This window comes from Pezoporus flaviventris, unplaced genomic scaffold, assembly GCF_033815535.1.
Source record: "Pezoporus flaviventris isolate CSIRO_AGI_PZ_B2104156 unplaced genomic scaffold, CSIRO_AGI_Pfla_v1 ptg000016l, whole genome shotgun sequence".
In the NCBI taxonomy this organism is placed as follows: domain Eukaryota; kingdom Metazoa; phylum Chordata; class Aves; order Psittaciformes; family Psittacidae; genus Pezoporus; species Pezoporus flaviventris.
The window spans coordinates 12,014,080-12,026,772 of record NW_026892564.1 but is presented as its reverse complement, the minus strand read 5'-3'; the positions used below and the strand labels follow the sequence as shown (position 1 = coordinate 12,026,772).

Here is a 12,693-nt window from a genome sequence, read left to right as displayed (position 1 = left end):
TTCTAGATTAACAGAAACACTAAAGAGAATTTGCCACAAGAGCTGAGAAATAGTCTGACCCATAAATTTACATGCAGTATTCTTGGAGCAAACATGCATTTGCAAACAATGCAATATTGCTAGTCAACAGTGTTAAGCTTTCTGTACATGCTTGCTCTGACTGCGCGAGAGATCCCTACTGGATTTCCAGAATTGGATTTCTCCATGAAGAAGCAGTATAATTAGTCAATTGATAATGCACAGAAATAAAATTAATTATGATTGCACCCAAAGAAGAGATTCATGGCCTGGAATATTAAGTGATGTCTACAATATAAGCCGGATGTAAGTACTGTCCATGGCTTCTTACAATTCAAAGATATACTTGGATATTTCACATTGCAGTTTTGGAGGCACTTTTTCTTTTACTTCTTTAACTGTGTCTGTTCCTAACATTTTAAATTAAGGAGAATGGAGCTAAATGCACCTTTAGGCTGCCCTGCAGAAGCTGGCCAGAAGGAATGGCATGATGACTGAGAAATGCATTCCAACCCTTCTCCCTTCTACACTGGTTGGTTGTTTTGCTGAAACCTGTGGGTTCTCGTCAGGAGCGCAGGAGATGCAATGTACTGCATCTTGCTTACAACCCAGTCTCATGAAGAAACTGGTCCTCTTCTCCCACCTTTTGTCTGTTAGCTTGGCATTTCCAACCTGCCCAAGTGAAAAGGTGATACTTTTAGTTGCAAATGTCACAGATCACAGATACACAGATCTTGGTACAGGCTGAGCCAAGATACTCCAAGCATTCAAGTCCAGCTAATATGCATCTCCTCACTTTCCCAGTGTCCCACTCTGCCTGCACATTAGGACAGCTGGTGAAGCAGTCACAGAAACCCTGCCTGGGATGGTCAACCACAGAAATGGAGCAGAGGCAGAGAGAAGCCAAGGAAATCAGTCACAGGAAAGCTGCATCAGAGTTTAAAACTGACCAAACAGCACTTAAAACCCCAAACCTACTGCTGGACCAGACAAGGGGATTACTCACACAACAAAAATTACTCATGAGCCCATGAGTATCACTCATGTGATTCTAGGTCTCAAGAAGCATTTAAATATTAACATTTCCCCCTGGTTTCTTGTGCCGCGTGTGACTTTTCAAAAGATCAGCTGGACGAATCACTGCAAAACCACCAAAACTGTCTACCAGATGGCGGCCACTGATTAATTTGTCTTAACTTAAGCCAAAAAGGAAGAAAATGTGATGGGTGGAGCAGTAAAGACAAGCACAATCAACATCCGACCAAATAGGGTTTCCTGTCACCTTGGGAACGCCACTGATTGGCACTGCGGTTTCCTGTGTACAAGCTAAAACCAGTAGCAACTGGAGTAACAAGAATAAACGCCAGATAAGAGACCTGGGAATACAGCAAAATGATTATAAAAGTCCTGACTAAATCTCAGAAGACAGTAAAGGCAAAACCAAGGGTAAGCATGGGCTGTGTGCTAAACAGAGCACTCCCCGGCACCTGAGAGGACTACAAAGCTGCACCAGAAGAATTTCTCCCAACAAGGGTAATTTACCTAAAATATCCACTCCCAGAAATGAATGTCATGTGCTTTGAAAAGCTTTTAGTTCTTCGCAAGAGAATAAAAAAGGGATGTGGGACAATTTAAAACAGAGATGGAGCTAGGAGCGGAAACGTACCGTCTACCCATGCTAATCTGAAGTAATTTGCAAGATGTGCTAGAGACACAGGGAAATGGACTGTGGGTGTAAGTTTGGGTCACGGTACATCGTTATGTGCAACTATTTATTTAGGTCAAAACACCCTCAGAGTTTTGCTTCCAAGAGCTCTCACCACAACCAAAACACCTTCCCAACCAGCCAGGAGTCAAACAGTTAAAATAGGGTTTTTAAAGGGTCTTTGTTCGGCTGGTGCCTGAGTTCACTTCCCTTCCAGAGAAAGGGGACAATTCACATTCCTGCCCTCTTCCTACACTGCAGATAAGCAAAGACGTCTGTAATGGGTTGGACAGAACAGACCTTTGTGCAACTCAGAGGTTCAGCGCTTGCAAAAAGCTTTCAGTGACTGTGCACTAACAGAAATGTTACACAAATACAAGCTGGAGGTAAAGCAGTACTCCCTTGAGTCATGAATACACGTGCCAAAACAGACCTGGGGGGCACTGAGCTGGAGGCCCTCAGGGCTGGATCCCACGTTATGTTCGCCATTACTTAGACCAGTTTCTTCCACCTTGTAGCCCAGGTTTTCAGCCCTTACCCTTATCCTGTCACCCAGAGTGGAGGTGTCAGTGTTGTCTTCCACCTAGTTGAGGTGGCCTGAGGAAGAGGGATGCCACAATGCCAGGCTGCGGGGAGACCCTGCACTGGAAGGAGCATCACTAAAAGGAACAGCCTGTAAGCAGCTGCTCCTGACCAGGACTGCTTCCCTCACGTCAGCTGCTACACCAGCTGTGCACTTCATGTGCAACCTACCTCCAGGACCAGAAGTTAAACAGCACCAGGAAACAATCCCCGGCACTGCAACTCTGTAATCGATACTGCTACGTATCAAGCCTTGTTTTTAGCCTTTGCCAACAAGAGCGTTCCAAAGCAATCCGCTGGCATAGCTTGGGAACCAGCACATGCACAAACCATTCCCAGCAGGCAGTCTGCATCCAGCCCCCGCTCTTTTGGAGGTAAAGGGAGCTTGGCAGTATAGACACAAACTAATCTCTGCTAGCTGGCCTCAGCGCAATAAGTGTTCCTCGATGTATTGAATTTATTAGTGCTTCTTACAGACTAGGACAATATAGCTGAGAGGTCTGCCAAACGAGAGAAATGCATTTTTTAGGTCCTTCAGAAAGTGGGCTTTTTTTACTGTATTCTCTCACTCCTCTTAAATGCTATGGACAAATAGTACTATAGAGGACTTTTACTGTCCTTCGGGTTAAGGGTCTCATCCTTGCCACCCCTCCTTCAGATGGACATGCCAGCTAGCCAGTCTCAATCCAGTGGTTAGGAGCATGGCTGGAGGAGGTTCATGTGCCATGTCCAAAGTGCTCTAACGAGTCAGTGGCAGAGATGGACTGGAGCACAAAAATTCCTGCCTCCCACCTCAAACCCACTCCACTGGTTCCTGGTGCCTTGCAGACTCCTGATAGGGTATCACTGTAAAATGATTCTCCAGCCAGTACTTTTGCGTTGGCACAGAGCTGTGCTTTGAACAATTACACTGACATTTTCCTGAAAACAATCCCCAGGATTTAAATTAAGAATGCAGAAAGCATATTCAGCTCCACACAATAGGGTAAATTTATCCTCCAAATCTATGCAAAGCTAGTATATTTTAGCCAGGAAATTCAAGGCCTCTTCCTGTAAATATATTAAGTTCCCATGCCTGTGTCATAAACTACAAAACCTGGCGTGTTTACAGTAGTCCAACTGCAAGGTGCTACCCTCTGAGCATTACTTGAAATGATTACTCACAATGGACGGCTTTGTATAAAGATAACAGATCAGCAACACCATAATTATATTTGCAGTGACTGTGCTCTGTGATCTGAAAATCAGAACAGAACCAGGGAGAATTGTTGGAAATTTTTCTCATCTGATTTGGTTGAACAGTGATATCCCGAGATGCAGCTGCCATTATAGTAATGACGTAAAAAACACATTTGGCTTTTTACCCTGTTGCCAGCATTTCTTATGAGGTTTTATTTGTTATACAGTACTGTTAAGGCAATGATTCATTTAAATGGATACTGTTTTTCTGACACCAGGAAAATAGGCATTACCATTAGCATTTGTCATCCACAGCATTTCTCATCCAGATGGCAAATTGACAAGGCATAGAATATGTATAGGTGGTGAGAACAATAGTTCAATTCGTGTGTCTACGCAGATTAACTAATAGAAGAGAATAATTATGAATATCAATATAGGAATTTTCTTCTACCTCCAAACTTGGAGCCCAAACTGTCCATGATTTTCTCTTGTAAAGGTGTCAAATACAAGACATTTCTGAGGAAGGATGCCAAAGACAGACAAAGAACAATAATTGCTCTCATTATTTGTGTGACTGACTATATGTGTGTGTACCTCTTGCTCATACATTCCTGATTCAAACTTTATCTTTTGGCAGTGACTTCCACAGACTCCTATGAGTTATCTGAATAACTTTCAAAAAATATTTTAAAGTATATTGCCTTTCTTTTCCATCAGAATATCTCCTTTTCTCATCTTACAAGGAAGCGGACAGAGCATTTACCAGCTTTAAAATGCATGCTATTTTAACTTTTGCTTCATGATACTTACAGAGAGCAGAACTCACTGCGAGTACAGAAAAGGATTCTGCTGTCAATTTACAGGCATCTTCAGGATGGTAAGAGAAATCTCATTGGCTACAGTCTATTAGCTGTGGCGTAGGGGTTTTACAGTATTGCTCTGCCACGTACAGTTCTCACAATCAGAGTTCAAGTCAAAATTCAGTCCTATTTGTTATGTTTGCAGGCAGTTACAATCAACGTTGATCTGGGTGATTTCCGCCCCACTATTCTCTATTCTGATTTTCTCTAGAGGTTTCAGACTTGGTTGCACAGTATATGTTGAGCGATCTCAGTGGGCTGCCCTCTCTCCTTCAGTTTTGCTCATGCTGGTATTGCATGCCTTCCCTTTCACAGAGTATCTTCTGTTTTCCTGTGTCCCAGCAGTGCTTCCATACCATTTCAGGATGCTTTTATTTAAAAAATAGTTTATTTCATGTATCTGCCTTTTTTTTTTCCCCTCTATTTTCCAAACTTTTTTCTATTATATTATCCATCCTTCTGTATTTATTTGCAGAGGAAAAAAAAAAAAGCAACAAACCCACAAAGCACATGTAAAATGTTACCTGGTCTGAATGAGTGTCCTGCATGCCCCTAGCATCCTGATATGCGAACATGAGGAGCCCTCCATTTCAGACAGAATAATTTTCCAATTACTATGTAACAGACTGGGAAAACATCTTGCTGTGTTTTTTTCCCACTGATTATTTAGATGTAATACCCACAGTTTTAGGTCTTTGTGGCTAGGATGGAACACAAATGTTTGAGAAGACTTTCCAAGCACTGTTTGTGCTTTTTAAGACACATAGAAAAGCTGTTTTCCACATTCTCTTTTCTTCCATGCATTTTTGCATGTTAGATAGTAACTAATTTGAACAAAACACTACACTGTGCACTAGTTAGTTGAAATACAGTTGTCCTAGTCACAAATAATATTGAAACTAAAACTCACAACAGAACTGGCTGGATGAAAAGTAAATCCAGTTGTAAAACAAGTGAATACCATGCTGGTGTGGTAGCTTACTTACATTTATATCCCCACCATGTTTGTGTTTTAACAACTCTCTGCTTGGACTAAGTAATTGTCAATGCTCGACATGTCAGAATGAAATTTAAATTATCACATCCCACTTCACCAGATTCTGATTTTGGCTGGGACCATTCATATCAAGATGAATTTTGGACCAACCAACAGAATAAAAGGCAGCCTCACTCTGCTGAAGGAAAAAGTATATATTATTCGTATAAACTTATAAAAGCATAAGCAGAAAAATAAACATTATTTGTCTACCTCTGTACCAACCAACGCTATTCCTAGTAAAAATGGAAAGGTTCTGAGAGCTGGATACTGATGTGTTCCACTGCAATATGGATAGGCTAACAGAAAAGGATCATTTACCTCCTAAATTCAGGCATTGGTGCTATGATATTGTGACACTTCATCTCTGAAGACACCCACAGGAGAACATTAGCTCTCCCACTCTTTGGGTCAGCAACAGCACTGTGTGGGTTGCTGGTGGAGAAGGTCTTTGCTGCAAAGCAGAAGCAGTTGTGAAAACACCAGGACAGAGCAACTTTGAATCATTCTATACTGAGTGATCCAGAGGATGACAGGAGGCTCTTAAAACAGCACTTCACCCACCTGGCCCAGCATCCATCATTAGCTGCAACAGAAAGGGGTTAGTGCCGCTTTGTTGTAACAGCCTCCACACCTCTCAGTCCGCTCTTGGCCACCAGCATTCCATCCCTTCCCAGACACACGCTGCACATGGGCACGCATCTGCCATCACCAGCCAAGAAAATAACTCGTCCCCCGAAGACGCTGCGCCAGGTACCGCCCTGACTTCATGGCCACCCTCCCTCCTCCAAGACCTACAACCCAAAGAATCAGAAATGCAGGACACCTGGATGAGGGGAAAAGGGGAGGGGGGGGAAGCTGCAGTGCCTCCTGTCGCCTCCAGGTGTCGCCCTCCGCTGCGCCGGGAAGCAGGAAGCGCTTCAAGAAGCTGGACTAACTCCCAGGAACGTTTTGATGGTTGTAGGTACGTGTGTACGGTTGGCCATTAGCAATTTGTCTGCCTCTGCACCAGCCGACGCCATTCCTAGTAAAAGTGGAAAGGTTCAGAGAGCCGGATACTGACGTGAAATTTAGGTTCTACTGCATTTTTGCATTTCAGTACACTCCTCAAAGCAGCACTTGGTGTGCAGAGCTGGGAGAGCCAGAGAGCCAGGCATCACCCAGCTATTCTGCCCCCTCCTTCAGAGACGCTGTCACAAACTTCCTATCTAGAAGGCACAGCAGTTGCCTCACTCTCTAATTGGGCCCATGGTCCACTGATTTCTCTTTGGAGAGATACACTTTAGTCCAGGTCATACTAAGCATTTAAGGACTCCTTACAAGACCAAGTAGTGACAAGACAAGGGGGAATGCTTTAAACTGACAGAGGGTAGGTTTAGATTGGACATTAGGAAGAAGCTCTTCCCTGTGAGGGTGCTGAGGCACCGGCACAGGGTGCCCAGAGAAGCTGTGGCTGCCCCACCCCTGGAGGCGTTCAAGGCCAGGTAGGATGGGGCTTGGAGCAACCTGGTCCAGTGGAAGGTGTCCCTGCCCGTGGCTAGGGGTTGGAACTGGATGAGCTTTAAGATCTCTTCAAACCCAAACCGTTCTGTGGTTCTATGACTTCATGACTATAGAACACAAGGAATCAAACCAGGCAGTTTGGATAGTTAGAAAATACTCAGGAACCATTCTCAAGCTATCTGGCCAAAGGAATCTCAATGCTGAGCTTGTCAAGGAGTCCCCATATCCACACTACCCTGCCAAGAGCTTCTTCCTCTGGCAGAAGCCAAAATCAGAGTAGCAAACACTATTGAACGTGTGCCCTGAAGCTGTGGCTATGAGCAGGAGGGGACCTCTGGACTTGATCTTGCTCCATACTGACAGGAAAAAGGGCTGTCAGCAGACTGTTTTGTGCACAGTGTGCTGCTTGTGGTGTGCAGACCTATGTTGTAAGGTCCACTGCTCCCATGTGTAATGAGGATAGCCCAGGGTTGCCTAGTGCAAGGTTGCGGGGCACAAAGGTGGAGAAGGGCTTTAAACTGTCCACATGCCTGCTCATTAGCGAATGTCTGAGGCAAAATGTGTTCCTACATTAATTTGTCTTGTCTTCAATGATTCTATGTGTCAGATTGTGTGTAAACTTTTTCTTAGTACAGAATACACCAAATAAATAAGAAAACTATTTAATAATAGGTGCTTATTTCAGAGGAAAAGAAGACATCATGCTCTCTAATGTTCTCTCCCTCATGTTCCCAGACCTTCGCATCATGGAGGCTGAAATAAACTTAGAAGTGGACTTAGGCTGATAAATGTGACTACTGAACATGACAGAAAGAACTGCAGAACAGGACATCACAATTGCTTTCACTTTTCCACACTGACCTATCAGTGTTCTTTTACAGTAGAAACTGAAGTGCCCGGTTCCTTCAACTTCTTTTTCCTTAGTAATAAGCTGAAATTCCTGATCTCTTTGATCAAAATCAGGTTTAGTTTCCTCTTTATCTCAGCTCTCCATTTTCACACATCAGAACTTTGTCCTTCCAAAGGATGAAATTTGGTTTGGAAGCATTAAATGCTCAGTTACTATCTGTGGAGGTAGAAATTAAGATCCTAGATCAATAGTTTTTATTTTCTTTTTTGAGCAATGGAAAAATTCCTTCCCTTGTCCTTAAGACAAAGTCCCTCTACAAATTTCTTCACCCTAATTGCTCTCAACTATTATGACTGCTATGTTAGGTACTAGGTATTATAAATTAGATATGTGTTCCCCATGTTCATGTGCTTTCTTTGTAAGGTCTTGTGGAATGACAGCCATTATCAGAACATGTTTACTTGCTTCCTCCATTTCTCCATTTTTTTAGCTGCAGTGATAGCACAGCATACTTTATGACAGCTCTGCCTTTCAGCATTTTTTATCACCCTCCCTTAGCTCTGGCTGTAGCTCCTAAAGCCATTGACAAAATCACTGTCAGTGAAATCCCACGGTTCAAGCTGAATCAGGGTTACTGTTCAGCTCTGAGAGTCCTCACAGACAAGGCTCCATTTGCTCTCCTTTTCATTCTGATTTCCCATCATGTCTGCATGATGTCTGCTCTTCCGTTTATGGTCTGTGCCAGGGTGGAAGAGTTCAATTGCACGGCTGCATGTTATGTTACTTATTCAGAGCACTGATGCTTTATGAAAGAGGCCTGCAGCTATCAGGCAAAGAATGATATAGGTTTTTAACAGAGGAGAGACAGATGTCAGTGTGCATTCTCCTGTGGGAAAAATAACTAGTCTCATAAAAAGAGCACTGGCCCAGTTTTTGAAAGATAGGCAAAAGCTTTGGTGCTGTCCTGGGTTTAGCAGTAGCAGTCAATTTTTCTCCTTCTTGGTATTTCTGAGGAGCTGCACACAAGGGGCGGTTTCATCACCAATCACTTCTTTCCCTGTTTTGTAAAGCCCGCAGACTTCGGACTGTATCCCGACCATCACAGAAAGCTGGGTTTAAGAAGAAAAATTATCTAAAGGTGATATGGAAACAGTGCATGAGATTGGAAAATGCATCAGTTAGTGTAAATGCTGGAGTAAATTTACACCACTTGGTGTAAATATTTCTTCTTTCTAAGTTTCCTGTATGCTAGGGACTCCTTGACAGGGAGAACATCCTTTGCTGACAAAACATAACCAGCCCTTGTGCCCTCTGCCAGGATCCCAAGATCAAACCAGGCAAAAATCAATGGAAAATGAAAAACTATTTCTTTGGAGTAATTGCTGGAAAGGGGAAGAAACAAGTCAGCAAAAAGAATTCCAGTACAGCAGCTAATCTCAGCCCAAACTTCTGGACCTATGCTCATATGAAAAGGAAAGGAGAGAATACCCATGAGACAGATATTAACGCACCAAAATCCCACTTCTCAGATGTCTGTATAACAAAGTCTCCCATTCACTGACAGAAGAGACATATGAAATCATGCAACTTGAGTGTAACAAAGCAGAATAAACCCTGAATGTGCCAGGCACCATCCTACCTTTCCTGAAGCCCCACAGGTTTCATTCTGAAAGGAGATGGACTGGCACACAGGGGAGGTTTGAGCTCAGGAACACACTGGCCTTGAGGGTCCACTACAACACTGACAACTTTTGGAGCCTGTTCAGGCTGGACCATGCTGCTGGTGGTCTTAGACTGAGATGTCGGCAGGGGAAGAGGTGACAGGTGGATCTCCTGCTTCTTTTCCTTCTCTGGTCTCAGTGACAGCTGGATCTTCTCCTTTAATCTGTACAGAATCTACAGAAATAAAGAGGAAAATCCAATCTCAATTCCCTGCTAAACAATGTAAGGAAGGTATCACAAAAGCTGGGTAAGATTGCTATACATGGCTTCCATTTCTCGAAAGTAAGCCACAAGTTGTGTTATACAGCATTCCCACAAAAGGATAAGTATTACTACAGCATAAACCACAGTGTATACACATGGGCAGAAACGATTTTAAGAGTTCTTATTGTGACCAGTAATTATTTGTAATACCAGCAGTCATATTATTAAAGGGGCAAAACCCACAGAATGGAAAACTGTGAAGAAGGAGCTACTGCTTAAAAAAGTAATTGTAGAAAAATTTGTAAGAACTTTAACATAAGGCAATGGCACAAAATAAAATAGATGCTTATGTCTCAAGTTATAGCAGCTTCATTTTGGTTTAGAGCAGATGTTCTTAAAAGATCTTACTCAACCCCACTTGTAGCACTGCGTGCAGTTCTGGTCTCCTCAACATAAGAAGGACATGGAGCTGTTGGAGCAAGCCCAGAGGAGGCCACGAGGATGACTGGGGGCTTGAGCACCTCCTGTATGAAGACAGGCTGAGAAAGTTGGGGCTGTTCAGCCTGGAGAAGAGAAGGCTGCGTGGAGACCTCATAGCAGCCTTCCAGTATCTGAAGGGGGCCTATAGGGATGCTAGGGAGGGACTCTTCATTAGAGACTGTAGTGATAGGACAAGGGGTAATGGGTTAAAACTTGAACAGGGGAAGTTCAGGTTAGATATAAGAAGTTCTTTACTGTGAGGATGGTGAGGCACTGGCACAGACGTGAATGCTCCATCCTTGGTGGTGTTCAAGGCTGGGTTAGACAGAGCCTTGGGTGGTACGATTTAGTTTGAGGTGTCCCTGCCCATGGCAGGGGGTTGGAACTAAATGATCTTAAGGTCTTTTCCAACCCTAACTATTCTGTGATTCTATGATTTTATGATTTTGCATGGAGCTGACCTCTGAACAGAGTAACTTTACTAGGCTACATTTTCAGTGGTAGGCTGCTCCTACTCTGAAATACTCCCCAGGATAAGGATGTCCCTCAATATCCTCAGAGAAACATATCCTGTTCTGGAATAAAGCTGAAGCAAATGTGTGGCCTGCAAAGCTATTAACGCATCCGTTTAGAAAAGTGTGTTTTACAATTACCAAGACATTGATGTCTCATCATGCTGTAGTACCAGGATTCTTTGTCCACCTATTGCTTATGAACTTGGATATCTGCAAATATCTGCAACAAAAGCTTTTCAGAATTTGTCCTGATCCTCTTCCACTGAACTCCACGCTGACGTTGCTGTACACTGGCTTGGTGAGGGCTGGTGCATACTGTGTGCTCTGTAGTACCATTCTAGAAGAACCTGTATTATGCGTATTTAACAAATCTTATCTCTCTTGAGTGGAATGCAAAAAACAGTTTCTGAGCTGTAGTTGTGTCATTTTCAAAATGTGCCTTAAAACCTGTGAAAGTCAGAAGAATTATCCACACATAAGAATTGTGTGTGGAGGTGGGTGAAAGGCACTTTCACAGCTTTTTGGAGGTGTTTGCAGGCACCTTTATACCTTCTACTCTGCTTTATCTGTTGCTGCAATGGATTCCAACTGAATACTGGTTTGTAAAGCCATGAAGACAAAGCTTAGACCAATGCATTTTTCTGCTGCTCTTTGGCAGCTGTTGTCCTGCTAGCACTGCATAAAGATCTATCACTCCATAGCTTTCCACAGAAGACTGGATGTCTGTGATGGGTTTGTTTTTTCAAGGATTAGCATTAGAGATTTATCTGGGAACCGACCTAATGTCATTAGCAATATACCCATTAAACCAGACTTAGCTACGTAAACCATCTGTTCATTCAGAAGAGTTTAGAATTAAATTGCATGGATAAGATAAGCTGCTCTTTGCCATTATTCTGCAGGAAAAACAGCCCTACTGTGAAGCAAGGACACAGGTATCAGTAAAGATAAAACAGGAAGTTGAAATATTTTAACTCTTTTTTTTCTTCCAGTGATTGCTTTGGTCTTATTTTTCTGGTAACCCACAGGTATACAGCTCAGACATTCATGGTGATGACAATATTAACCATGACTTCTTGTCACTGATATATTTTGACACAGTTTTGTCCCTTGGAGACCCAGGGAATTAAGATTTTGACTTCCAAAACCTGGACAAGTATTATTTCATATATTTTTCAGTGCTCTGTTATTAGACCTGAGGAAAAAAGATAGCCTGCCACCAGCAGAAGTTGAAGAAAAGCTAAAGAACAGCATTTGATCTAAAAGCTAACACACTTTCCTCAGAAAGTGTGGTCAGGGCTATTATGTTTTTAATGAATTCCAGGTGAAAGTTAAACAGAAATGTCCCAAAAGACCAAACCAAATAGCCAAAAAGATCAACCAATCACCAAGCTCTGCAAAGGGAGCAACTGAGTTGTACTCATATTTCAAATCAGTTTAAACACATCTTCAGTATGGATGGAAACAAATACAAACCCCCTAAATTAGGAAAACTGTCATTTTACTGATACCCCAGAAGATACATTGTGATGCTAATCAAAAGGCATGGAGCAACACCACAAAGTACTATTTTCCAGGACACCAGGTAGGTCACCTGTGATTTTTCATATACGAAGCCTAGGGAAAGGAAGGAAATACGAAGGAAAATAAGTCTTCTTTCTGCCTCCTTTTCAACTCATATGGAAGAATGACAGGGTGCTGACAGCATGACATTCACTGTTTGTATCTCTGCTCAGATTTCTGCAAAGGAAAGCTGACATATTACACTCTAACTTGGCCAATACCTTCTATATACCCATTCAAAATGCCAGTGGAAACTGCTTTTATTCATCTTCAGAGATTGACAGGAAATCCCAATGAGATAACTATGTTTCGAGAACAAAGATCTTGGCAATGCTTATGTGGAGCTGTGATACGAAAACTCATCTGCCTAGAGATATGTAGGACACCCAGGACTGTATAGTAAAATCTCCCAGAAACTATGAAAATTGAGACAGCTCACTCTTATTAAAAGTGTTCTTTGTAACAAGTACTTC

At 42.6% G+C, this 12,693-nt stretch overlaps 1 protein-coding gene across 3 annotated transcripts in view; it reads right to left on the bottom strand.

Annotated features, from left to right (window-relative positions):
• The window catches only part of PTPRR (protein tyrosine phosphatase receptor type R), a 149,787-nt gene that overhangs the window by 44,781 nt on the left and 92,313 nt on the right, over window positions 1-12,693 (bottom strand). For all 3 annotated transcript variants that reach the window (XM_061454800.1, XM_061454802.1, XM_061454801.1), the window contains one exon: window positions 9,376-9,632. In XM_061454800.1, coding sequence (XP_061310784.1) covers window positions 9,376-9,632 — 257 coding nt within the window. The remainder of the gene's footprint in view (window positions 1-9,375; window positions 9,633-12,693) is intronic.